This window comes from Carassius gibelio, chromosome A1 (genome assembly GCF_023724105.1).
Source record: "Carassius gibelio isolate Cgi1373 ecotype wild population from Czech Republic chromosome A1, carGib1.2-hapl.c, whole genome shotgun sequence".
NCBI lineage: Eukaryota > Metazoa > Chordata > Actinopteri > Cypriniformes > Cyprinidae > Carassius > Carassius gibelio.
In genome coordinates this window covers 17217319-17243806 of record NC_068371.1, presented here as the reverse complement: position 1 = coordinate 17243806, position 26488 = coordinate 17217319, and the positions used below count along the sequence as shown (strand labels likewise).

Sequence of the window (26488 nt, the reverse complement as noted above, 5' to 3'; positions counted from 1 at the left end):
ATCAACCAACAGATTCTGCAAAAAAACGAAAATCACCAATTTAAAAAAAAAAAAAAAAATGCTTCTTTCTTTGGGGTCACATACATGTATATAGTACAGACCAAAAGTTTGAAGTTATAAATTTAGGTAAAAGGGTGCAGAGCCAGTGGTAGTTTTGTAGGCAAACATCAATGCCTTGAATTTTATGCGAGCAGCCATTGGTAGCCAGTGCAAATTGATAAACAGAGGTGTGACGTGTATTCTTTTTGGCTCATTTTAAATTAATCTTGCTGCCGCATTATGGATTAATTGTAAAGGTTTGATAGAACTGGCTGGAAGACCTGCCAGGAGAGCATTGCAATAGTCCAGCCTGGACAGAACAAGAGCTTGAACAAGGAGTTATGGTTGATGTGCCTAACTTGATGGTGAAATTGTGATGAAACTATGGGTTTGCTGGAATCACAAGCAGTTCCGTCTTGGCAAGGTTGAGTTGAAGGTGATGGTCCATCATCCAGCAAGAAATGTCTGCTAGACAAGCTGAGATGCGAATAGCTACTGTTGGATCATCAGGATGGAATGAGAGGTAGAGTTGAGTGTCATCAGCATAGCAGTAGTATGAAAAGCCATGTTTCTGAATGACAGAGCCTAATGATGCCATGTAGACAGAGATGAGAAGTGGTCCAAGAACTGATCCCAGAGGCACCCCAGTAGTTAGATGTTGTGACTTGGACACCTCACCTCTCCAAGATACTTTGAAGGACCTGATAGGTAAGACTCAAACAACTGAAGTGTTGTTCCTGAGATGCCCTTTGCCAGTAGGGTTGATAGGATGATCTGGAGGTTAACCGTGTCAAAAGCAGCAGACAGATCAAGCAGATCAAGTACTGAAGCTGATCAAGTATCAAGCAGATCAAGTACTGAAGATTTGGATTCTGCTCTTGCCAGACTTAGGGCTTCAACAACTGAGAGCAAGGCAGTTATAGTTGAATGTCCACTTCTGAACCAGATTGGTTGCTGTCAAGGAGGTTGTTCTGTGTGAGAAATGAAGAGACTTGGTTGAACACAGCTTGTTGAAGTGTTTTTGCAATGAAAGGAATAAGGGAAACTGGTCTGTAGTTCTCTAAAAGAGATGGGTTGAGGTTGGGTTTCTTAAGTAGTGGAGTTACACCAGCCGGTCTTAATGATGAGGGAAAAACACCAGTGTGGAGGGATGTGTTAATGATGTGAGTGAGTGCAGGTACAAATGGTTCTTGAAAGCCCATTGCCATTAACTCTTATAATTAAGCTTCTTTTCCTCAGGGTGTGCAGAAGAAATGGCTTGAAGGAGATGAGATGGAATAGGATGGAGTAGTAGGATGATTAAAAGGATGAGTTTGGAGATTTCTGCCTCAGAGAGTGAAGAGAAGGATGTAAATGATTGTATGTTTGTTGGTGATATGAGCTTGACTGATTGTGGTGTGGAAAATTGTGCACTGAGTTTAGAAGTTTATTATTATTATTTATTAGAGTTTAGCGATGCAAACATATCGAATATTGTAAGAAGTTTGACAATATCGAGATACATATATATTTTTATATATCACCCAGCCCCTATACAAAAATATCCCATAATCATAGCTTTGCTGTTACACTGATCCATTTTTTGCCCGGTGTTTGTTTATTTTAAGCAATCTGGCACTTGCACTTGCTTACTCCTCATTGCGGAAGTGTCGCCGCCGATGATCTGAAAACACTAACAAGCTGGAGTTTAGCGATCTAAAGAAAGTGTTTTGTCATGAGACTGTATTGTTTGCGATAGTGATCGCTGAATAAATGCACTTAATGGACCGCTGATGTTTGAATAGAGAAACAGACTATGGCCATTTGGAATTACTATTAGGGAATTTCACTGTTATATTTACCAGTTTTCATAATATAGACAGAGAGAGTGTAAAAGTCTTTGGTATTCATTTATATTTATATATAAGAAACACCTATTAGCTTCAGCAACTAGCTCCCCATTTAAGAGGGTTTTTAGTGTCATTAGGAACATCGTTTCATGCCATTTTTTTTTTTTTGTAAAATACTTACTGTATTGTTTTAATGTACTGTATTTTTTTTTTTTTACTGTATTACTGTATTGTTTGTATGCAACAGCACACCCGGTTGCATAGTATAAATTGTTGATGAGTATGAGTTGCATGCACTAAAAAGTTGACAGAATGCACTTTCTGTACTTGTTTTGGACTACTTCAGTTACATATAGACCTAAATGTGTTCATTTAATAAAAAGTGATCACTTGCTCTAGATTTATTTTAACTGCTTAAATTAGCTGTTCAATCAAAATTGTTCAATCAATATATATATATATGTGTGTGTGTGTGTGTGTGTGTGTGTGTGTGTGTGTGTGCGTGCTGTATATAAGTGTTTTTGCTGATGTGACAGACAGGAAGTGATGTACCTGCAGTATGAGCTCCTGCAGCTGAGAATGTTTGTGTTTAATTCTCTCCTGTCGTCTCTGCCGCTCGGCCTTCAGGACAGAAAACAAGTTCACACACATTCAAAAAAACAAGACATGACATGAAGCCTCCTCCTTACTGACTGACCTCCAGGTCCTGACACTCCTGTGCTGAATTGGTGGGGAATCCGATCCATTTGATCTCCTTCTTGTCTTTGGAGATGATGTTCATGGCCATCAGGACATTCAGAGCATCATAAACACGTCTCCGGATGTTCTTCTGATCGTACACATGCTGGAGGACAAACAACATGAGTGAGTGGCTGCCTGAAATGAAGTGAGTGTGGCAGCAGTAAATAAACTGACCACATCATTCGGGGAGATGTTGTTGTCTCCAGAGCTGAATTCGGCCACCAGCTCATCTGCCACCTCGTTGTAGGATGTCACGACTTTCTTCTGCACTTTCTCACACACTTTCATGGAAAAATGCCGCAAACCCTTCCCGTTCTTATCGCCTTTCCTGCTGCGCCTGCCAGTGGAATTTCGCAATCATATCATATTAAATGTTGCAAAAACAACAAAGAACAAAGGAGATTTACAGTCCTTGAACAGAGATGAAAAAAATAAAAAAAATAAATGGGATGGGGGCATTTTTTAAAATGACAATCTCCCCTAAATGTTCCAGTGTGGATTTTTTTTGTTTGTTTTTTTAACAATTTATAGAATTAGGTGTTGATTCATATTTATATTGTTAGAAAGACACTTTAATTTGAAAGTGTACAAGTCTAGATGGTGCAATGTGAATTGTGTTGCACTGTAGCTTACACAGCACAAGGAAGCTTGATTTCAAACTCTGAACTCAATCAGTAATTCAATAAGAAATAACAAAAAATTACAAGCAATAGCACAAAAAAATAAGATTCAGATCCAAATGAAATAAACAGCGCTTTAAGTTTTCCAGGTAGGTCTATCAGAAGTATTCAAAACTTGAATGAAGTTATCAAATGTAAAATAGCACTTTCAGAACATTAGACTGCTGTAAGACTTCACTCAAAGACCTAATACTGTTAATCCTCGTACACACTGGGACAATTATCGTGCACGTTATATGATGCATCTTTTTTGTTCATATCCCAGTGATTTTCGATGGCAATGTGTTGAGTGACCGTGTAAATTCACTCTCTGACATTCGCAAAATACGATAATGAAAAACAGAAATACCCCATTACACAGAATCCTATATGATCTGCAATCCCACACCATAAAAACTCCCTCTTATTGAGATTTCTGTAGCCGCTGTCGAGTTTGTCATAAAGCCCTTTTAATTCAGACACTAATGAGACCAGCAGCTCTACATTCATCATGCTTTGATGCATCATCTTGGTCTACTTACTGCCTTTTCATCGTTAGGTATCAATGTGTGCTTGGCAAGACCGTTTTATGCTTGAGCACCACCAAGTTGTGTTTTACTGTAACTTCAGCAGCTCCAGGCATGTAAACAAAAGCTTCAATCTCATTGGTTAGTCACTTTTTACACAGCAAAAAAATGCTTTTACGATTTTTACTTTTTGCGATTTGCGCAAATGGGCACCCATTTAGTCACGAGGCATTAAGCTTCAGCGATAATCACGCGCAATATTAGTCCCGGTGTGAACAAGCCTTAACACATGCATTTCTTGCAACTGTTAACATAAATACTTGCCAAGATGGGCATTTCAACAATTCTGTGTATGATAATGTTCATATGCAATAAGCCAAGAATAAAATTCAATTCAGTATGTGAATTGTTCGAGAGGTGGCTTTATCTTTCAGAGAGCACCCCGAGTTCTGAACGAAGTACTCTTTTGCAGCTTATTGAGCTTGAATGGTTTAAAATAGAACGAGAACAATGGCAAGAATTAAAAATAAGTGCATAGTCCTGAGCATCTTTCGCGCTGAAAACTTTGCTGGAATTTCCAGCATTATAAGTACAGCACCTGCAAGAACACGTAAAATATTTGCAATACCAGCAAACCCATGTTGAAATTCAAGCCCTGGGCTCAGCTTGATTAAAAAATTACAAAAACTGTGATTTAAATAAATATCTGCAGTGTTTTAGAGTGAAGCGGCACTGTGTTCACTTACATGGGAGCAGCTCAACATTTGCTCTGTGTTTGAATCACTTTAATGTGCAATTTGGCACGAAACGCACCAACCATCTTTACAAACCTGTCATCAATTAACAAAAGAGAAACTTTAAGGGTCCCTACAGTTTTGTGTCAAAATAAAATTGATGGTTTAATATTTAAAGAAATTAACACATAAAAGGGACCACTCACCTAACCAAGAAAATGGTGTAATATTTTGTTGATGACAAATTATCCCTTTAATTTAGATATAAATATTATTTTGTAACCTCACAGTTATAATAATGTGTGAAATAGTACATGTATTCATCCCGAACTGTCACGGTACTGACTTCAGGGTTCTGTTCATGCACTCAGAGGACGAATACAGTCAGTCACAGGTGATTAATGCAGAAGGTGGCGCGCACAGAAATGCATCGCTATCTGGCACAACAGGAAACAGCAAAAGAGCAGATGATCTATGCACCAACCCAAAAAAAGAATGACAAATTCAGATGACACGCAATGGTTTGAAGAACTGCTTGTTTGTTTTAAATCAGCAGTGTGAGAAAGTTTTTGGTTCTCGAGATGCACCAGTCTACAAGCCAAAAATTTGAAAAATTCTTTATTTGAGTTTTATTTTGGCCAATCTTTATTCCTGAATTGAAATATAGTTATTCTGCAAACAGGATGCTAACAGAAGCTATTAGATGCTTAAAGGGGGGGTGAAATGCTATTTCATGCATACTAAGTTTTTTACAACTGTTAAAGAGTTGGATTCCCATGCTAAACATGGACAAAGTTTCAAAAATCAAGTTGTACGTTTGAAGGAGTATTTCTGTTCCAAAAATACTCCTTCCGGTTTGTCACAAGTTTCGGAAAGTTTTTTTCGAGTATGGCTCTGTGTGACGTTAGATGGAGCGGAATTTCCTCATATGGGTCCTAAGGGCACTTCTGCCGGAAGAGCGCGCGCTCCCGTATAGCAGAGCACTGAGAGCACAACAGACATTCACTGATCAGAGCGAGAGCGTCACGAAATTAGTGATCGACCGATGTATCTGTTTACCGATATTTTTCCCGATATTTAAGCATTTTTCCATAATCGGGTATCGGTTTTGTAATATCGGATTCGCCGATTTACGGCGCCATCTTGTGGCCGTTTTGAGATTTCCGCCATAGCAGCCCAGGCGTCTGAGGAGATCAGTTAAGAACAACTCAGTGCACAGGTAAAGTATATGTTCTACTTGGTTTGCTTTAATTAATCAACTTTATTTAACATAACAGACATGCACAAATGAGATCTGAGACATAAATTCCTGATACAGTTAATTTATGCAGCTCGTTTCTAAACAATTGAGACAAAATCATTGAGTCACGTAGTGTAATTCGTCATGTCCTGTTCCAATAAAGACATAACTTTACATGAATTAAATAAAACAGACATGAATGAGTGCATGTTGAAAATAAAAGCACTGAATTGAATTCTCTATCTGTTGTATTTGCTCACCATTAGTCTAGAAGAAAAAGTTCGTGCAACTGACGGATGATCAGGATGCTTAAGCACGGCCACTGAATGAAACTTTTGACAAGATTATCTTGTTTAAACACCCTAGATTATATTATAATTTACTACATAATTATTTCGCTAATACACATATAAATATAGCCTACCGCTTTGTGGAAATTTTATTATTTATTATCTCCATGCGCAATCGCGGTTGATTAAGTTATAGTCAAACAGCACTTTGTCAGTTGGCATTTCATGATCTAACGTTAGATTGAATCTAGATCATAAAATGCCAACTGACAAGTGCTGTTTAACTTTATATAGTCTCGGGAAAAAAAAGTTTGTTCATATTGCTCAGCACCTGAATGGGTTGATGATCAGGAAGCCTCACTTGCAAGCATGGCCACTGCATGACATTTTTGACACGATTATCTCGTTTAAACCCCCTAAATTATATAATCATTTGATTTACTACATAACCATTATTTAGTTCATACAAATCTAAATAAATGCAGCTCTGTGGAAATTATTTATTATCTCCACACGCGATCACGGTTGAGTTGAATTGTTTTGTGTAAATGCATAGATAAGTTACAGCACTTTGTCAGAAAGCATTTCATGATCTAGACCGACAAACATAATAATTAATAACACTAGTTGGAAAATGAAATGATGTATGCTATTTTGTTTGTTACTTTCCTGACAATGTTATATATTCCAGCTAATATTATTCAGTGAATTAAATTAAAATTACCCAGTGAATGATTCCTCACTCTTAAACCTATTAAATGGCACATAAACCTTCTAAAACTGTTTAAAATAAATTACATTTCTGCAAAGGTGATATAACTCCCCTGTCATTTATTTTCTCCATTTTAAAACATTAGACTTTTAACATTTATTTTACCTATTGTTTACATTGTTGCTGATAATGCTTTTAAATCATATGTATAATTTAGATATAAATTATATAATGTAATATATTTTTTTATTGTAATTTGAAGATTTAATTTAACATGAAAAACTGCTAACTTTCAGCACTTTTTTTAAGATGACTGAAAGGAGAAAAAAATCAAAGTGAGGTATGGACTTACTTCACTCAGCCAATGGCAGGAGTAGCAGTTTGCAAAGAATTCCAAATGAATGTAAGCATGGGGTCAAAATCTACAACAACAAAAAATACCTCCAACATGTGGAATCACTTAAAGATACATCACTCAACTATCTTTAAAGAGGCAAAGAAAAAAAGAGATGCTGAAGAGGCAAAGACATCCAGCCACATTCAAGCATCTCTTCCTATGATGTTTGAAAAGCAGACAAAGTGGAAGAAGGCTGATGTCTACTCAAAAACACTGGACAGGATGATTACAGAAATGATAGCTACAGACAATCAGCCTTTCACCATGGTTCAAAATAAAGGCTTCCAGAGACTCATGGCAACTGCAGAACCAAGATATACTCTGAAGATTGAGAAGTTCTATCGCACAGAGATGTTCCCCAGTATTCACAACAGTATCATTGAGAAGGTTAAAGCACTGCTTAAGCCTGATAACGCAGGTTATAACTTGGCTTTTACTACAGATACTACGGTACAACTGAATCCCTAATGAGCTTGACATGCCATTTCATTGATGATCAGTGGATTCGCAGACAAGTAATTCTAAACACAAAAGCAATGATGGGATCACACACTGGAGAGTACATTAGCGAGATGTTTTTGGGCATGCTGGAAGAATGGGACATTGACAAAGATAGAGTGGTTCTTGTTCTCAGGGACAGTGGTGCTAACATTGTTAAAGGTATGAGAATTGCTGAACTGCCTGACATGAGCTGCAGTGCCCACATATTACAGCTAGTTGTCAATGACGGCCTCAACTCACAAAGAGCTGTCCAAAATATCCTGTCAGTGCTGAAAAGCTGTGCTACACATTTTAATCATTCAGTACTAGCTAAACAGCGTTTAGCAGTGATCCAGCAGGATCTTGGGCTACCTGCACATGCCATCATTCAGGCTGTCCCGACCCGATGGAATTCCACCCTGCACATGCTGGTCAGGATGCAAGAGCAGAGAAGAGCTCTGAACATATATGCCAGTGAGCATAGTGGGTTCACTAGCCTGAGTGCTGATCAGTGGAGTATTGTCAGCAATCTTATTGAGACACTTTCTCCAGTGGAGGAGGTCACTCTTGAGATGAGTCACTATGAGAGTTCAGCATCATCCCATCTGTCAAAGTTCTGAAGATGTTGCTTAGCAGTCAAGGTCCCTCCTCTCATGGGATTAAAACAATGAGACAGGAGATGCTGGAGAGTCTCACCCGACGGTTAGCAAAAGTGGAGGAGGTGAAATGTGCAGTCCTTGCCTGTCTTCTGGATCCAAGGTACAAGGCACATGCCTTTTCATCTGACACCACACTGTTGAATGCAAAAGTTTGGCTTGAGGAGGAGACAGAAACCTTAGAGCAAGACAACAACACACAAGGTGAAGGAACACAGTCAGATGATTCCAGCACAGTTTCAAAAAGGCCCCGTACAGAAGAAACCCAGAAGAAACTGATTGATGAGATGTATGATACTCTGCTTGATGCTACTAGTTCTGAAGTTGGTGGGTCTAGCCTTGAAAGAGAGCTTCAGCAGTACCTTTCAGAATCAGTGATTGATAGGAGGATGGGCAAGCCACTTGAATGGTGGAAACAAAATGTGAAAAGGTTCCCCATTCTTGCTCATCTGTCAACAAAGTTCCTTTGCCCCCCACCGTCTTCGGTGCCCAGTGAAAGAGTCCTCAGTGAAGTGGGAGCCATTTATGAAAACAAACGAAGCAGACTTACAGGGCAGAATGCTGAAAGACTCTGTTTTCTACACTACAACCTAGTTCTGCTTAACTGGGAGTATTAAGTTACACTACTAAATAGCTATGCACTTCTAAATAGCCCCCCGCCCCCACCAATATGTTATAATCATTTTTGTGCTTCATTTTTTTACCTGTTTTTTTTTTTTTTTTTTACCTCATCAAAGCTTTTATTTTAAAACAAAAACACTTAGTAACAGTGCACTTTAATTTTTTGGACTCAGACCCCTCTATTTATTTGTGTATAAATATAAAGTTTTTTTTGTATGCAAGGAGGGAGTGATTGTTATAAATAAAATGGTTTTTCTCAGCTAATTTGTTTTGTAATAATTGTCAAAAACAGAAGTATAACAGTAAATAAATATCGGTTCTGCATATCGGTTATCGGGTATATGCAAATAATCGTTATCAGTATCGGTTATAAAAAATCAATATCGGTCGATCACTACGCGAAATGTCACAAAAGAAGTGTGTTTTTGGTTGCCAGGGCAAGACAACCCTGCACAGATTACCAAAAGAGAAACAGCATTAAGGGACCAGTGGATGGAGTTTATTTTTACAGAGCATCAACGGAGTTGTGCAAGTGTTTTTGTTTGTTCCCTGCATTTCGAAGATGCTTGTTTTACAAACAAGGCCCAGTTTGACGCCGGATTTGCACATCGTTTATTTCTTAAGGATAATGCAGTCCCAACGAAAAAGGGTCACGATCATGTGTTGGAACCGCATGCGGTGAGTAGAACTGCTTCAAATATCTCTGTGTTGTTAACTTAGCTATCGGCGCGTAAGCACATCAAGTAAACAACATGCCATGTTGTCATCAAACTGCACTTTCCACATGTACAGCTTAAAAAAAAAAGACGACAAAGTGGAACAAATATATACAGTTTCAGTACATACCATTGGGGTGGTGGGTTATTAAATGAATGAGGGAAACTTGCCATTTTCAGAAAAGCAGATAATTTTCCTTTTTATTCAGCATGTCTGCTTATTTGTTTTGTGCAGGTGTCTAATGTAGCATGATTACACAAATAAAAAAAGTCTAACCATTTGGTTTTTGCTTTAAATCTTGAAATTCTAAAATTATCTAATTCAAATAAAAAAAAAAACTGCTTATACTACATGTGCGTAGCACTACTGTCCATTCAAACTACCGTATTTTTCACCGCACCTAAGTATAAGTTGCATCAGTCCAAAAATACGTCATTTAGAGGAAAAAAAACATAGATAAGTCGCACTGGACTATAAGTCGCATTTATTTAGAACCAAGAACCAATAGAAAACATTACAGTCTACAGCCGCGAGAGGGTGCTCTGTGTCTTCAGTGTAGGCTACAGGAGCACTGAGCAGCATAGAGAACCCTCTCGTGGCTGTAGACAGTAATGTTTTCTCTTGGTTCATGTCTCTTAGTTCATTTCTCTTGGTTCATGTCAAGTATATTTTGATAAATAAGTCGCACCTGACTATAAGGACGCAGGACCAGCCAAACTATGAAAAAAAGTGTGACTTATAGTCCGGAAAATACGGTAAATGGAAAAAATTGGGGGTATGTTGCTTTTTCCTGTTGTACCAAACTCATATCGAACCATGATCCTAAAACAGAGGTACTTATCCGTTACACCCCTAGTTGTAATGCAAAAAATATATAATTTTTCTTGAATACTGCATTTTTTTTTTACAATTAAATATTTGAAAAGAAATATTAATTTTAATTTCATTATTTAGTAATGAAAAAATATTGTTTTTAACTTAAGATTTATATTCCTAGAGTAATAAGAAATTATAAAATTTTTATTATATATTATATTAAGAACTCCTATTACTATTATCATCATTATACAGCCACCATGTAAAATAATCTCTAAATTTTGTGCAGCCACACAAACAAGCACAGCAAATCCTAGAAATTTTAAAATCACAATTTTTAACAAGAGTAATGCATCTGGCTGAAGATGGTTGTGCACAGATGATGCAGTGTTAGTGTAACGGATGAAGGACGTGTGTGAAAAAGCAGACGGGTTAACTAACCCAGCTGACCAGGGCGAGGATTCTTGAGTCTGTGTCTGTGGCGTGTGGATATGAGCGGTAGGTGTTTGCGGGCTTGTCAACAGGATACCGGTGGGGACACTGGTCCTCTGAGGGGTGCCAATCACCTGCAGGAACAGACACAGGCCCATTAACATCATCACTATGATTCTCAGTACAAACAGTCAATGCAAATGAAAGTACAGGAGACTGAATTCTGTGATTCTGACACTCTTTAGTCTGTAGTGGTCATTTGTCCAGTGTCTCGGCCCACGAGCACCTGAGCACATCTACCTGTGTGTAATAGGATGATGAGGAATGTAATCCTGCTGACTCCAGCGTTCTGTGATCTGCTTACACAGACTCTCCCGGGTCACCTCACACAATGTTAATGGAGGGCTTTATCCCCATGGAGACAGTGGGACGGGCCAGAGAGGGGTCTGTGTGTCATCATGTGACTCTCATGCTTGTGTAGGAGATTTTTTAAACATGGAGACTTTAATAAACAACATGACTGTAAGCATCTTACCAAATGTGGCAGCACGTTAACGCCTGCAGTGGTGAGTGTTTTGGGCAGAATCTGTTTGACCGCAGTGACTGATGCTGGACGAACAGTCAGGAAGGACAGAACACCTGCAGCTGCATACAATCACACACACATCTTATTAATATTCATGATATGAATTCTGATAAACATGTGCAGCGTGTTTAATCACAGTGACTCCTACTGGTCAGGAAGTAACAGTCACCACATGAGCCCAACAAGCTGTGGCCTTCTGTCAGTAAGGAAATATTTGGCCTGTCACCTGATGATACAGCAAAATAATCCACCTCATTAAACTGTTTATTCAATGCAATAAAGTGCACAACATCTAAACTAATATTTATAAATACAATTTTGCAAACTGCATAAACAATATAAATACATGATGCTGTTTTGTTTATATATAGCTTAATAGCCAAAAGCGCCGATCACACGATTGCATTAAGAAAGATGAGACACAAAATGAGACATTTTGAAGTTAGAAGAGTTGAATGGCTTTCTACTCATCTCTTGTGCGAGACCTGAGTGCAACAATCATAGTTGTAGGTCTCAAAAATGCGCTGAACATGCGTTCTCTGTGTGAATGGCTTGGTTAACCAACCAAGATCCTCTCCGAATTGAGCTTCTATATTTGTCTAACATTTTGAATGTTAAGCAGTGGTGTATCTTGTGGGCTCAACTGGATAGACTAACAAAATCATTAAAATGCAACGATGAACCTTGCATCATCACTGCAATCTCATGCACCGCTGATACGGCTCCCTGACGTACACCTAAAATTCAACTACATTCAAAGTTTTGTTTTAAATTCAACTAAAATTCCTTTTTTTGATTCAAAGGCTCCTGGTCACTGTGTGCACCTTTAACTCTTGTATAGTGTTTGGGTCTGTGGGACCCATTTTCATTTTTTCAAACTCAAGACTCACTGGCCTTGGATCATTTTCTGTGAAGAACGTATATCAGAACAAATTTTTTATTACATACATGATGGTCGGGTCCACTAGACCCGGGGCTACCAAAAGTGTGGAATGTGTAGGTCGTGTGTACCTTCACTCTGTCCTCCTCATGTCTGGGCCTATTATTATTTGTGTATGTGTGTGTGTGTGTGTGTGAGAGAGAGAGAGAGAGAGAGTTTGAGAGTGTAAGTGTGAGTTTTGTGTTGTAGCACTTTAATTCATGAATGTGATCTAACAAAAATAAAGGACAAATATTAACCATATCTGCAGTTTATTTTGCTTATAATTGGGATGAATTAAACATCTGTTGAGTATTTTAACATAAAATTTGATTGCGTTGAATTAAAAACCCAAAAATGCAGCAAGTCCACCAGATCCACGAACAGTGGCTGAACAACAAAAATATGAACACCACACAAGGGTTAAATGAAAAATGCGTGATACTACCATGGGCTATCATAATCAACATTTTTCCTGTTGTTATCATTTAAGGCCTACTATCGTTTTATCACTAAGGCCTACTTTGAATGCAATGTAAGTCGCTTTGGAAAAGCAAACCCATGTGGTTTGCAGATTATTGTAATTCAGCTTGAATCCATGTGTATTTGAACGATTACTCCTTCCATCAGTGCATCACTGTGAAGAGGACACTACTGGTACTAGTTACTGTAGTGAACCTCTAAAATCACACTGTGTATGAAACGCAGATGTCATTACCCATCATGCACTGAACTGATGACTGATGGTTACTGTGTACTCACGTTTCCCTGGACTCTGATTCTGGTTGACAAACACCTTTATCTCTCCGTTAGTTTCTTTAAGTCCGGCCTGAAGATCAGTGAAAAAGACAGAATCACATTAAAGAGGATGTTCATGACCAGATGACTCTCGTTCTGTAAGATTACAATGATCAAATGTGCTGGGATCAACATAAACATGCTGAGATATAACTGGCTGCTGGTTGTGTTTAGTAGTCTCTGGTGTAACCATAAAAATCATCCAAACCAGCTCCTCAGTGAGATCTAATAAGAAATGAAATGTGCAAGTTTAGTAGCTTTTGTTAATAGACGTGATGTCAATGAGTGTGAGTGCACACATCTGCATGGAAAACCACAAATACAGCGTCAGTTTCAGCTCAACATGAACACCACGGATCACTTGAGGAATAACTATATCATCATACCGTTTCTGTGCTTTTAGATTTGTTTGATTTTATCCATCCTTATATGAATATTACATTTTCCTACTTAAATGCTCAATTTAGACTAAACCACAATACAAAATTGCCAACTGCAAAGTAGACAAGTGAAATATAACTGTAACCTTGTGTAAACAAGGAAATATAAGCTACAGTAAACAAGTGTTATTTTAGTATTGAGACAATTATAGTTATTAATATTTTGAATCAGTTTCTATATTTTCCTTTCTAATTTTAACCTAAAGTTTGTAAAAAAAAAAAAAGTCATTTGTATTAGTTTTTTGTAGCAGTATGTCGATACAGATTTTATTAATTTTTATTTCAGTTTAGTACATCAGGTTAAGTCCCAAGTCTGGCATGAACGGGTCAAATAGTTCCTGAATCAAATGAAGGCCCGCCTTCTGAAATATGAAATGTGCTGTGATTGGCTCCTCTCTACGTCTGGTCAGGAAATGTCATGCCCTTACCATAGCCGCCTGCAAGTTTCAGTGTAAATATTGCATCAATATCAAATCAATTTGAGCGTGATTTAAACCCGGATGATTTTAACCACTATAAATTAATCTTCTTTGGGAAAGCTAGCATGTCCCTGACATAGTGAAAACACTTGTTTCCTTCTCTAGTCCAGCTAAACCCGGTCTTGTCCTTTTCGTCAAATAACACATATCCCAGAAAAAATGCATTGTAGTCCAAACGAGTCGTTCATTGTAATTTTTTAAAAGTGATTTCTATTAAATAAAATATTTATTTTCGAAGTGGACTTTGAGCTTTTGTGCACATCTTTTTTTATGCTCAAACAGCAACATTACAGACCAACTGAAAAAGTGAAAAGTGCATAATAGCAACCCTTTAAAATTAAATTAAAATGAGAAATGTTGCCTTGCTAAAAAAAAAAAATTAATTTACATTTAAGTTTCAGATATTTGGTTTTAATTTTATTTTCAAATGTAGTTTTAGTTTGCAACAAACACATTTGAGTAATATTGTAATAAGTGTGGTTCTCACATCTTTAGCCATGATGTCTGTGCAGGCGAGCGTGTGGTCAGTCTTTGGTTTGTGACTGCAGTTCAGCTGAAAACACAAATATTAAACATTAAACAATCTGCGTGACAATCTTAAAAACAAGACGTCAAAACTAGCTCTATTTACTTTCTTAGAAGACTTATTTCTATATAACTTTATATAATACAGGTCGATTCAAAGCAGTAACAGTAATAAACAGGAAAAATAAATCTAAATATAGCTCCATAAACAAATTGGTAAATGTCATACATTTTCAGTGGTCAAAAACCAAATCTGGGTCACTTAGAGTGGATGTAAAAAGTCAAAACACACCCGTTAAAATCCCAGGTTTCTGTGATCTAAAAATATGAGTCTTATTTCAATTATCTGAAAAGATAATTTGAGAACTTTTTTCACCTTTAATTGAAACTTTAATCTGAAGTAAACAAACAAAATAATGTGCTTGGATAAGTGTGCACACCCTCTTAGAAATAAAGATTTGGCTGTGATCAGAATTAAGCAATCACATTTAAACTCATGTTAAACAGGAGTCAGTACACACCAGACATCATTAAAAGTGCCTCCGATTAAACCCAAATAAAGTTTAACTGTTCTAGTAGGCTTTTCTCAACATTTTCTTTGTCACATCTTACAGTAAAAGCTGTGGTCCGCAGAGAGCTTCCAAAGCATCAAAGGGATATTGTAAAAGGTTCAGAAGAAGGGTATAAAGAATTTCCAAGGCATTAGATATACCATGGAACACAGTTAGGACAGTCATCATCAAGTGGAGAAAATATGGCTCAACAGTGATAATACCAAGTACTGGATGAACACTGGTCAGGGAGGCTGCCAAGATACCTACAGCAACATTAAAGGAGCTGCAAGTATTTCTGGCAAGTACTGGATATGTAGAACATCTGACAATAATCTCCCATATATGGGGTAGGGTTGCAAGGAACACTTCCAATTGTTTCCAAGCCCAGCTAAATTTAGCAAAAACATTAAGTTTCCAAAAAGCATGTGGGAAAATGTGTTATGGACTGATGAAACCAAAGTTGATATTTTTGGTCATAATTCTAAAATAGAACAGTATATTTGGCGAAAAAAACACTGCACCAAAAGAACACCATAACTACAGTGAAGCATGAAGCATGCTTTTGGGCTGTTTTTCTTCAGCTGGAACTGGGGCATTAGTCAAGGAGGAGGGAATTATGAACCGTTCCAAATACCAGTCAATATTGGCACAAAACCTTCAGGCTTCTGCAGGAAAGATGAAGATGAAGAGGAGCTCATTTTTCAGAACAACAACACAAAGAATACATCTAAAACAACAAAAGAATGGCTTCGCCGGAAGAATATTAAAGTTTTGGAATGGCCTATCCAGAGCCCAGATCTGAATCCAATTGAAAATCTGTGGGGTGATCTGAAGACGGTTGTGCACAGGAGATGCCCTACCAATCTGACAGATTAGGAGCATTTTTGAAAAGAAGAGTGGGCAAATATTTCTAAATCAAGATGTGCCATGCTGATAGACTCATGCAGGGAACTACACTGCGACCAAAATGGTCGCATATGCAACCGTCTGAAATGCCATTGCGACCAACATTTTATTTTGGATTCGCAAATGTATCACTGATTATTATTGTACCTTGTACTTATGTGTTATGCTATGATTTAATATGAGCATTTATTAAAACAGAAATGTGTATTTTAAGAATACGATTTATAACGTGCTCCGAGCATTCAACACATCAAGTTGGCTTCAGCCCCGCGATGCGGGAAAGCTGAACTGGGCATCTGGTTACTCGCGCGCTCTGTTCGGTGCCCTCGAGAGAGCCGCGTCTCACAGACAGCAATACTGAACAGAGCTCTCCTTCAGGACGTTTTCGTCCTCCTGCACCTGAACGAACAAATACAAATCGCAGTTTAAATAAACAGATAAAAAAAAGGAGCAAAAAGCGAAAGAGCTCAACAGGGGCAGGACACTAGTTCATTTATGTAAGTATGGCAAAATAGTGATCTGTAAAATATTATACCCAAAAATTCTTCATACTGTAGGCTACCAGAGAAATTGATAAAAAAAAAAAAAAAAAATAATTAGGGACCTGACCATGTTTTGCTTAAGTGTTTCTTTCTTTAATTGCTAATGCAACCTTTTCACACCACAGACTGAACCAAATTAAGCATTGCTTGCTTGGTAACTGTTCAACAAAGTATTGATAGTTGTCTGAAATTTTGGTTGATTCCATTACATATCTTTTTATCAAAGTTATTTGACATTATCAGGATGAATTTGTTCTGAGTTATTGTCATATTTTATTACCAATTTCTAAACTACAGCAAATAAACTGTTATAATGTGAGAAATGTTGAAGGTGTCTGAATACATTTTGATTTGACTCTGTATTTTATTTTACAGTGAAGACTATGCAGTGCTATTTTAAATTAACAAAAACAAACGTAAAAAATGTAAACATTATGTAAATAGCACAAATAAATAAATAGAATGAACCAACAGTACAAATTAAACAATTTTAAACAGGGCCCACTGTACAACCTGCACCGGGGCCCCTCTAACCCCACCTACAAGACGGAGATATGCATGTGTGTACTGTAAGAAATAGAACAAGGCATGTGATTTAAAAGATGGCAGGTAAAATAAAAAGCACATCTGTATGCAATACAGTTTCATTATTATCCAGTAATTACTATAAATAATTTGTGCAACCAAATCATGTTTTGCACCAAGTAACTGAAAAAGTTAGTAGCGCAAGTGCCACCAGTGGAAAAGGTTAGTGTAGTTCCCTGTCATGACCAAAAAGACTGAGTGCTCTGCTGTAATAAGAGCAAAAGTTCTCAGTGTTTCAACAAAGTATTAGTTTAAGGGTGTGCACACTTATGTAACCACATTATTTCAGTTTTTATTTTTACTTCCCCCTTACCCAACAGATTTCAGTTAGTTTTTTAATTGAGTTGTACAGATTATAGTTTACATTAAAGGTGAAACTCGGGGAGAACAATTGTTGAATAAAAGTTTTTTTTTTTGTTTTTTTGTTTTTTTTTGCACACAAAAAGTATTCTCGTAACTTTGTAAAATTACTTTGCTGTCTATGGAGTGTCAGAGAGCTCTCAGATTTCATCAAAAATATCTTAATTTGCATTCCAAAGATTAATGAAGGTCTTACAGGTTTGGAATGACATGAGTAATTAATGACAGAATTTTCCATTTTTGGGTGAACAATCCCTTTAATCTTTAACTCCAGGTAAAGTATGAACTGAGTAAAACATAAAATAAGATTACCCAGGATCCCATTTACCTGGGGTTTAGAATTACCCAGTGTTAATTATTTCAAGTGTGAGAGAGCTTTAAAGTTTAAGAATCTGATTTACTATCAGTGGTTCCTCCAAATATGCCACTTAGCATGAGATAGGCCTACCACTTCATCTATGACTATGCTTCACATGTTATACCAATAAATAAGAAAAAGAAAGCGTAATACTTAATCCAGGTGAGGCAATGTTGGTTTATTGATGTGAATACACTGTATGGGGAAAGCAACCACACTTCCCTAGGAGGTAATCGCGTCATCATCTGATAAATCGCGAAATCATCTGATAAAAGCAACAAGCATGTACAGTTGATGTTGAGCGGCTATGCAGTGGTTTTGGCTACATTACTTTTTTGTCTCATGCAACGCATTCACCTTAATGCTTAGTATGTTACACAAACAGCCGTGTCCTCGCCACAGTGCAACAGTGAAAAGAGACCCCTCTCAGACACGTTCCGAACATTATTTAAATGGCACTGGTATTGTAAGGTATTTTATAATAATTATTCATAAGAAAAATAAACACCGGTAGTCAGTATGAACCAGTCTACCGCCCAGCACTAATACAAAGTGATCAACATTTGGTTTTGAAACACTGAAAATGGGTAAAATTCAACAAATTGGACTAGTGGTAGACCAATATATATTACCAAGGCCAATATATCGGCGATATTTGGCATTTTTCTGCTTGGTCGATGTGTTCGAGGTGGGACTTTTATTTTGACGGCACTGAGAGTGGCAGTTTCTGAGCGCACCCAACTGAGCTCACATTCTCTCTTGTTTAGCTACTGTCGTCCTTCGTAGGGCTGTAAGAGTGGCAGATTTTTACCACCGCGGTGGTAATGGACCAACTACCAACAGTGGCACGGTGTTGATGCATATAATTAAAAACACTAAAATAAATATCAAAGAGATGATACAGTTAAACAAGAAAGTAAATAAAGTTAAATACACCCTTGTCTGCAGGACACGAGTGGCACGGCACGACTATGGGCATGACAAAAATACTATAGAATTCATTATAATCAATTGGTGATGCTACATTGGATGCAGCACTACATGACATGACAGTCCCCAACAGTAAACTGCCTCGTACTATTTATGAGGTACTGACATAGAGTTCAAATGTCCTGGGTAGACACTAGACACACCTGTTGCGACCCGGTGTCTCGTACGGTGTAGACACGGTTCACTGAAAAAAGCCTTGTCCGTTTGGGAAGGTCTGTGTGCAGTCAGTGGAGGCTCACGAAGCAGAGCCAGGCGAAAGCATACATCCTGGGCAGGGCTCCAAACAAAAAAATCGAGTATGGAGCCATTGGCTCCTATAAGAAAAAAACTTAGGTGCCAAATGATTTTTTTTAGGTGCCACAGAATAAACATGTTTTATGTGTTTTATTTAAATTATTTATTTTACATTTTAACTTTCTAATCATACTGACGTGTTTATGTCTCATCTTTTCTTGACTTTATCAGCATTTTAATCCATCTTGTAGATGACCTGGGAATGAAGGTTCACTTAAAGTGGGAGCCAAATGACTTTTCCAACTTGAAATATACAGTCATGTGTTGTTTATTACACAAAATCTGTCCCAATATCATGGACCATAAGCATCACTTGGCCACTGAGTATAGTTTGGGGTCCTCCTCAATGCATCCTGTAAATGTTGTCATAGTCTCTTAAAAATAAAGGTGCTTCATGATACCATAGAAGAACCTTTTTTTCCTGTCTAAATGGTTTCATAAAGAACCTTTAACATTTGAAGACAATAGCAGATTGTGAAAAGGTCAGAAAGAGATTGTTCTTCAAAGAGCCTTTGACTGAATGGTCCATTGTGGAACCAAAATTGTTCTGTGAAGAACCTTTTAAGCTCCTTTATTTTTAAGAGTGCATGTCTTTCACACTTTCAGTCTGTTTTTCTTAATTAGTATAATTAAATTTTATAGGAGGAGTTGAATCATGTAGACAAGTAAAAATATTAAAATTCAATAGCTCATAAATATAGCAAAATGCTCCTCTTTTTAGTTATTTTTCTAGCTGACTGACGAGCTTATGGACACCGAAAGGTTACTGAGGTTAATATTATGTTGCAATGTTTACAAGCTTTACACGTTTTCCGCAGTTTGAAAGTGTTGTACTGTAGAATCTCTTATAAAATAGCCTACCTTTTATGTTAATTCATGTTCATTATGTACTCTAGTAGTAAAGAGCAAGGTATGATAGGTTCACGTGCTGCTTGAACTGAGGCACTACTCGCGATCGCGCCTGCCGCATAGGGGCAGTTCACATGTCAAGTCTTTTGCGCGCTCAAGTTCGTTATTTCAAATGTTGGCATGCATGCTCATAATGGAAGCGACGTGCTCGTTTTTTTTCCAGGCGCGTCCGCACCGTTTCGAGTTAAAAATATCTCAACTTTTCAGAATCCCACAAGCACACCGCAGGTCATGTGACAAGAACCAACCAATCAGCTTCATCCTTTCCAGTACCAACGTTGAAAGCTCAGCCAAGATGAAGGAAAAGCTGATCATAGCTGTATATGGATAGCCATTTTTAAATAAATTTAGTAACAGAGCTACTGCAAGCGATTTTTAGTGCTGCAAATCCATTTATCTTTTGCTGAAATTTCCGCGTCTTCATGGAGAGAGCAGGTCATGGTTGCTTAGCAACGGCAGACACGTCAGGAGCGCAAGAGCCCGAAGGCTTTTGGAAAAAAATCAGGAAGCAGCACGCCTTGTGTTTTCCACGCGTTTTTAGGCGCGATATGTGAACTGCCCCTTAAAGAGCACCAAAACTGTATTTAATGTTTGAATTTTGTTATGAATTTGGAATAATTTTAAAGCTGATACTTTGTAAATTAAAAAGTAACAAAGCACAAAGCTTTTTGCGATTACTGGACGGCAAGTGCACTTCAAATAATGAAGTTTATGCATTAACAGAACACAGCATGGACTAATATCTTGTTAAGAAGAAGCCTTATGATTATAAACGAGAACTGTTAACGATATTGCCAATATCCACACAGATGACAGCTTTACCTGTTGTAGTTTGTTCGAGTTATGAACGAAATAGACGCTGTTTTTCTGCACTTTCTCTTCAAGTCTCCATCATTTCTCTCTCGCGTGCGTTTATCAGGTGTGTGTCAGCGCTGCTGCGTGGCAGATGAGGACTGTTTAAGGGGCCATTCACATATCGCGCAGTTGCGCCCCTGAGGTGTCTGCCTTTGCTAAGCAACCATGACGTGCTCTCTCTATGAAGACGCGGAAATTTCAGCAAAGGATAAATGGATTTGCAGCACTAAAAATCGCTTGCAGTAACTCTGCTACTAAATTTATTTCAAAATGGCAATCCATATACAGCTATGATCAGCTGTTCCTTCAACTTAGCTGAGCTTTCAACGTTGTTATGGGAAAGGATGAAACTGATTGGTTAGTTATTGTCACATGACCTTCGGTGCGCTTGCGGCTCTCTGAAAAGTTGAGAAGTTTTTAACTCGATGGGGTGCGGACGTGCCTGGAAAATGTGAGCGCGTCGCACCGCGTGCGCGCTGCAACCGCGTCGCTTCCATTATGAACGCGCATACCACGTCTACATTGGAAATAACGAAAATGAGCATGCAAAAGACGCGTTATGTGAACGGCCCCTAAAACTCTTTTTCCTACTAAAACTTCGATGCTCGAATTCATAACAAAAGATGTGAATGCAAAACAATCAGGAAAAAAGGCATTACATGCAATTTTTTAAGAGATACCATGTAAATACATATGCTTAGTCGCCAGTGGCGACCTCAGCAAAAACTTCACTCGCATTTTAATATTTATAATCGCAGTTTGGAGCCCTGCCGGGGGCGCATTAACTCCTCGTCTGCATGCACTCTTTTTGAAATAGGAATCGTTGCCACATTTATTGTTAACATCTTTCATTTATCACCGCCTCATTTGTATTTGGGCAGTTTGGACAAACTAAGCCTTAGCAATCCTGACCAGACAGGCGTTTGCGATGACAGGAACTTGAAGACACTTGTACAAATGTGAATGGGTGACATTAATGGAGATGGAACTAGATCGGCGATGTAGTATTTGTTTTCCCAACAAGGTCCATCGGCCAACACATAATCAGTTTGCTGAATGCATTAACTGTATTTTCCTGCGCTCAAACCTGCCAATCTAAAGGAAACGCTGTGTAGGGCATTAGAGGTCATTTGTAAATTACTTTAATTCTAAATAAAACGATTTGCAACTATAACTGTTATTACACTTGTATACAAAACAAGTGTGCCTAGAGTGCATGATGTAACATGCACTACCGCTGGTGGTAGTAGACAACCGCGGTGGTGACGCAGTTGTCACAGCCACCATCACAGCCCTCATCGTTAACAGTTCTTTCTAATAAGGACAGAAGTCTGTCTGATAATCAGATAGAATGGTTGATCAATGCAATTAATGTATATACAGAAATTATTATAATGATTGCTTTTATATTTATATTAGAATAGTTGCGCCGCGCACTCACAGTCTTCAAACAACATGAGCGCTTCTGGCTCTCTCTCTCCCTTGTGCATATTAATCAAAATCATTAAACACCATAGAAAAAGGGCGAAACACCAAAGTTTAACGCACGCTCGCGCACTCACAGTCTTCAAACTACACGAGCGCTTTCTTGCTCTCGCTCTCTCTCTCTCTAGTACATATTAACCAAAATCATTAGACACGATAGAAAAAGGGCGGAACGCCAAAGTGGAGCATTCGAAGATTTTTTTTTTTCTCCATGACAGGCTGCTGGCTCCTAATGTTAATTTTTTTGTTTTTTGTTTTTTTTTGGAAAAGCACTGTCTTTATTAGCTTAAAGCCCTCAAGTTTACATTGGTTACTGTATTCTTTCAATTGCACTAAACAAGTATTTTGGGTGACCTTTTTTTATTGAATGCTAGACATCAAGTTGTTGTTATTTTCATCTGAAAGAAGAACTTTTTTTCAGTAAGCTAGGCGCTATGTGTTCAGTAAGCTTGTTTCAGTAAGCTATGTGTTTTCAAGGCTTCAAGGTTTTATTGAATGCTATCTCTATACAAGTGCAAAGTAATGCATTCTTAGTCAGTCTTTTATTTTGTAATTTTAAGAGCAATAAACATATATTGCAATATTAAGGAATTCATGTTTTTTTCATTCAGATATGTAAATCAACATGTTTAAATTGTTAGTAGTCAATTAATGGGGAGATAATCAAAATCGAATCGGTCTGAAAAAATTTATCGTTAGATTAATTGATGCATCGAAAAAAATAATTGCTAGATTAATCATTTAAAAAATAAACGTTTATCCCAGCCCTACTCAGAAGCACTTCAGAAAACCATTGTCACTTACCACAGACTGCTGTTGCATCAATAAATGCAACTTGAATCTATGTTACTCTAGGAGAAAACTAAACACCAATTCTATGCAGTGATGTCTTGGGGTTCTCTGGGCCAGAGCTTATCTCAAATAGTCAGAAAGACGGGAAATGTGTGCTGTGGTTAGATGAGTCCATAATTCAACTTGTTTCTGGGAAGAATGGCCAGAGTTCTCAGTCTCAAAAACCAAAGGGACCACCCAGACTAGTGGTCGACCGATATATAATTGGCATTTTTTAAATATCGGCATCGGCCAATAAGTTTTTCTGCTTGCCCAAAGTGTTCGAGGTGGGGCTTTTATTTTGATGACACTGTGAGTGCTCACACTCTCTGTCTTGTTTGTCATCGTTGTTAACAGTCCTGTCCAATACGGATAGAAGTCGGTCTTATAATCAGATAGAATGGTTAAACAATGGAATTAATGTATACAGAAAGTATTATAACGATTGCTTTTATATTTTTTATTAGGCGTATTAGGAATAGAAAGGCAAACATTAATACTTTCTCATTTGTATTAAGCAAATACGCATTTATATAATTTAAACAAATCTTTGAATGACTAATGAACATTTAATTTAACAAACTTTGCAAACTTAGTCGAATCCAGCTGTGAGAGCTTGTGAAGTGTTTATTTTTATTGAGCATGATCATGTGTTCTTTGTGACGGTCGGTCCGTGTTAATTGAATGCTTTAAACTTTAAACTCATGATTTTAAATTATGCTGTGCTTTATGCATTTGGCCACTGTCATATTCATGTCAATTTCTCTGTGTGCTGTATGTAAAAGGAGGGTTACCCTGGCTTTATTTGAAAAATATGATTACCAATGCACACAATCTTCCCAGAATACTGAGTGCTCTGTTGGTTACAGTGTTTCCTTCCTTTTTAAATGATATTTTTATTAAATATTTGAAAATACTGTCATCTAAAGCATAAGTATGTTTCTTTTACACATTTATTTTGTAATCCACTGTCAAATGTTTTCAAATGTCTTAAATATTAATAATTGTATTAATAAACAAATCATATCGACTTACTTTACATATCGGCCCCCCTGCTTTCCAAGATATCGGCATCGGCTGTCAAAAAACACGCATCGGTCGACCACTAATCCAGACTTTCACCAAGGACATGCAAAAGCAAATGTCTGTCATATGCGGCGTTTCCACCGAAATTACCCGGAAAATCTGTACCAGGAACTTTTTTCCCCCCAGACCTGTTGCTTTCTGTGTTTCCACCGCGGTCTAAAGTACCGGGAAGATTAGGCAAATAGACTGGTGACATAGGTCTGTGTGCGTTTCTCAATACAAAGTACGCTGATTTTGGACTTGCATCTTCAATAGTTTGGACTTTGCGCATTCAACTCAGCAGTGTTATGTCCGCGATGAAAAAAATCTGGTAATTCAGCAAACAGCAGCGTACTTGATAACATCCGTCAGCTAATCTTGGTTACTGCAATTTTCCTCTCTGTATATTTACAATAAAACGAAATATGATATCAAATACCACTGCCTCCTTTCGTTTTCACTTGAACATAATAATGGCTGCAGAAATTTACTTAGTTCAGGGATATGTGTATATACAGACATTACAATGAAACGAAATATAAATTTGCCTTTTTTTATTTTAACATATAGATAAATTGAATACAGACCAAATATTATTTGTTAGATTTAACCCAAACAAATTATATTTTATGTTTAACCACTAAAGAGACATCAGAGACAGCTGCACATATCAGAAGGTCTAGCCGAAGTAAGGCTGCTCTAGATGGATACATGATCGTGTGGAGCTCACCGTCTCCGAGATCGACGAAACACATTTTTAAATAGGCGCCGTCTTTATAAATAAACCACAGATTTGAGTTTTAAACAACTACATTCTCACCTGAAATACTTTTAAAATTACATTTCATGACGCAGTAATATTTTGAAAATAATCTGAATAAATGGTGGTTGAACTCAACCAATGTGGCGTGAACTCAACCAGTCAGGATGTTAAGTGCCAAAGTCCCACCCCCAAAAGTTCCGGAATTTTGAAAAAGTAACACCTCACCAGCAGGGACTTTCTGAGGGGCATTTTTTTTTACCCTGAACTTTATTTAGTTTCTGGTTCCTGCGGTGGAAACGCTGCTATAGTATGGGGGAGCAGCAGAGCTAATGGGATGGGTGAAAAGAAAAATTTACTGCTTACTGTCTTTCCATGATTATTTAATCAAGACAATGCCAAGTTCTCATTCTGCATGTGCTACAACAGTGTGGTTTCGCAGACACAGAGTGAATGTGCTAGATCTGAAAATGTAATTGTTACTAGTAGAAATTGATTTAGAGCTATTTAATTGGCATAGTTCATAGTAAAAATTGAATTGTTACTAGTAAAAATGCAATTATGATGAGTAAGTTAGCACTGGGAACATTTTAAGCTTGCCACGATCAAAATCCTGAAAACACTGATGAATGCTTTGAGTTCACATTTAACCAAAAGAGAAAAGGTAAAAATAATGCCAGCTGATGAAAATACAGTGTAAAATGCCTGACAACTTTACAAAACACATAACTAATGACAACTAATGCGAAATATGACCTAACGTACATTTCTTCAAAATAAAAACCACACAACTATGAAAACTCTGTCAGATATGAAGTTATATAACTCATGTTTAATAAGATCAACAACATGTTTATTAGATTAAGATGAACATTTATGATCTCACTGAATAATGCGTGTACTATAACGTTAAACATAAACCGCATTTGCTTTTTTCTGACATGTTTTTGTTAAGTGAACATATTAAGCTTCCATCCTCAGGCCACGAGAATCGTGCTGTTGACGCGTTGTTCACAGATGACAGTATCGCGTTAGCTCGACGCGGCTAACGTTACAGCTAAGCTAATTGAACCTAGCGAGCTAATGTTTCAACTTACATTACACTCACATACAACATACAAACTATGCAACACACGCGGATAATCGTCGTTTCTCTTACCTGAGCAAGCCCGCTTACAGCTGCGCCATAACTCGCGTCTATATTTACAATTAGTTAGACAAAATCTGCATTTATCGCGCAAGATTCAGATCGGCTGCGCGAACTGCTTCAGCTGCGACACACAGCATTCAAACTAAGCTTGGCGGTGTCCTGACAGGACGCGTGCCGGTTGGATACGCGCTGTGTGACGTCTCGCAT

The 26488-nt window shown here is 37.6% G+C and overlaps 1 protein-coding gene and 1 pseudogene across 4 annotated transcripts in view; one reads left to right on the top strand and one right to left on the bottom strand.

The window, feature by feature from the left end:
* The window catches only part of tfdp1b (transcription factor Dp-1, b), a 39818-nt gene extending 13355 nt beyond the window's left edge, over positions 1-26463 (bottom strand). The window contains exons 1-8 of one of the 4 annotated variants that reach the window (XM_052568963.1): positions 26291-26463; positions 14600-14665; positions 13158-13224; positions 11426-11535; positions 10900-11024; positions 2784-2946; positions 2566-2712; positions 2421-2489 (exon numbers count right to left, since the gene is read on the bottom strand). In XM_052568963.1, coding sequence (XP_052424923.1) covers positions 2421-2489; positions 2566-2712; positions 2784-2946; positions 10900-11024; positions 11426-11535; positions 13158-13224; positions 14600-14611 — 693 coding nt within the window. In that variant the 5' untranslated portion in view covers positions 14612-14665; positions 26291-26463. Of the gene's footprint in view, positions 1-2420; positions 2490-2565; positions 2713-2783; positions 2947-10899; positions 11025-11425; positions 11536-13157; positions 13225-14599; positions 14666-15249; positions 15291-18574; positions 18729-26290 lie in introns of those variants that run through there. The other 3 variants (XM_052568326.1, XM_052567976.1, XM_052569755.1) reach the window with 3 other exon arrangements.
* LOC127964971 (zinc finger BED domain-containing protein 4-like) lies at positions 7004-8962 on the top strand (annotated as a pseudogene).
* Positions 26464-26488: the final 25 nt, after the last annotated feature.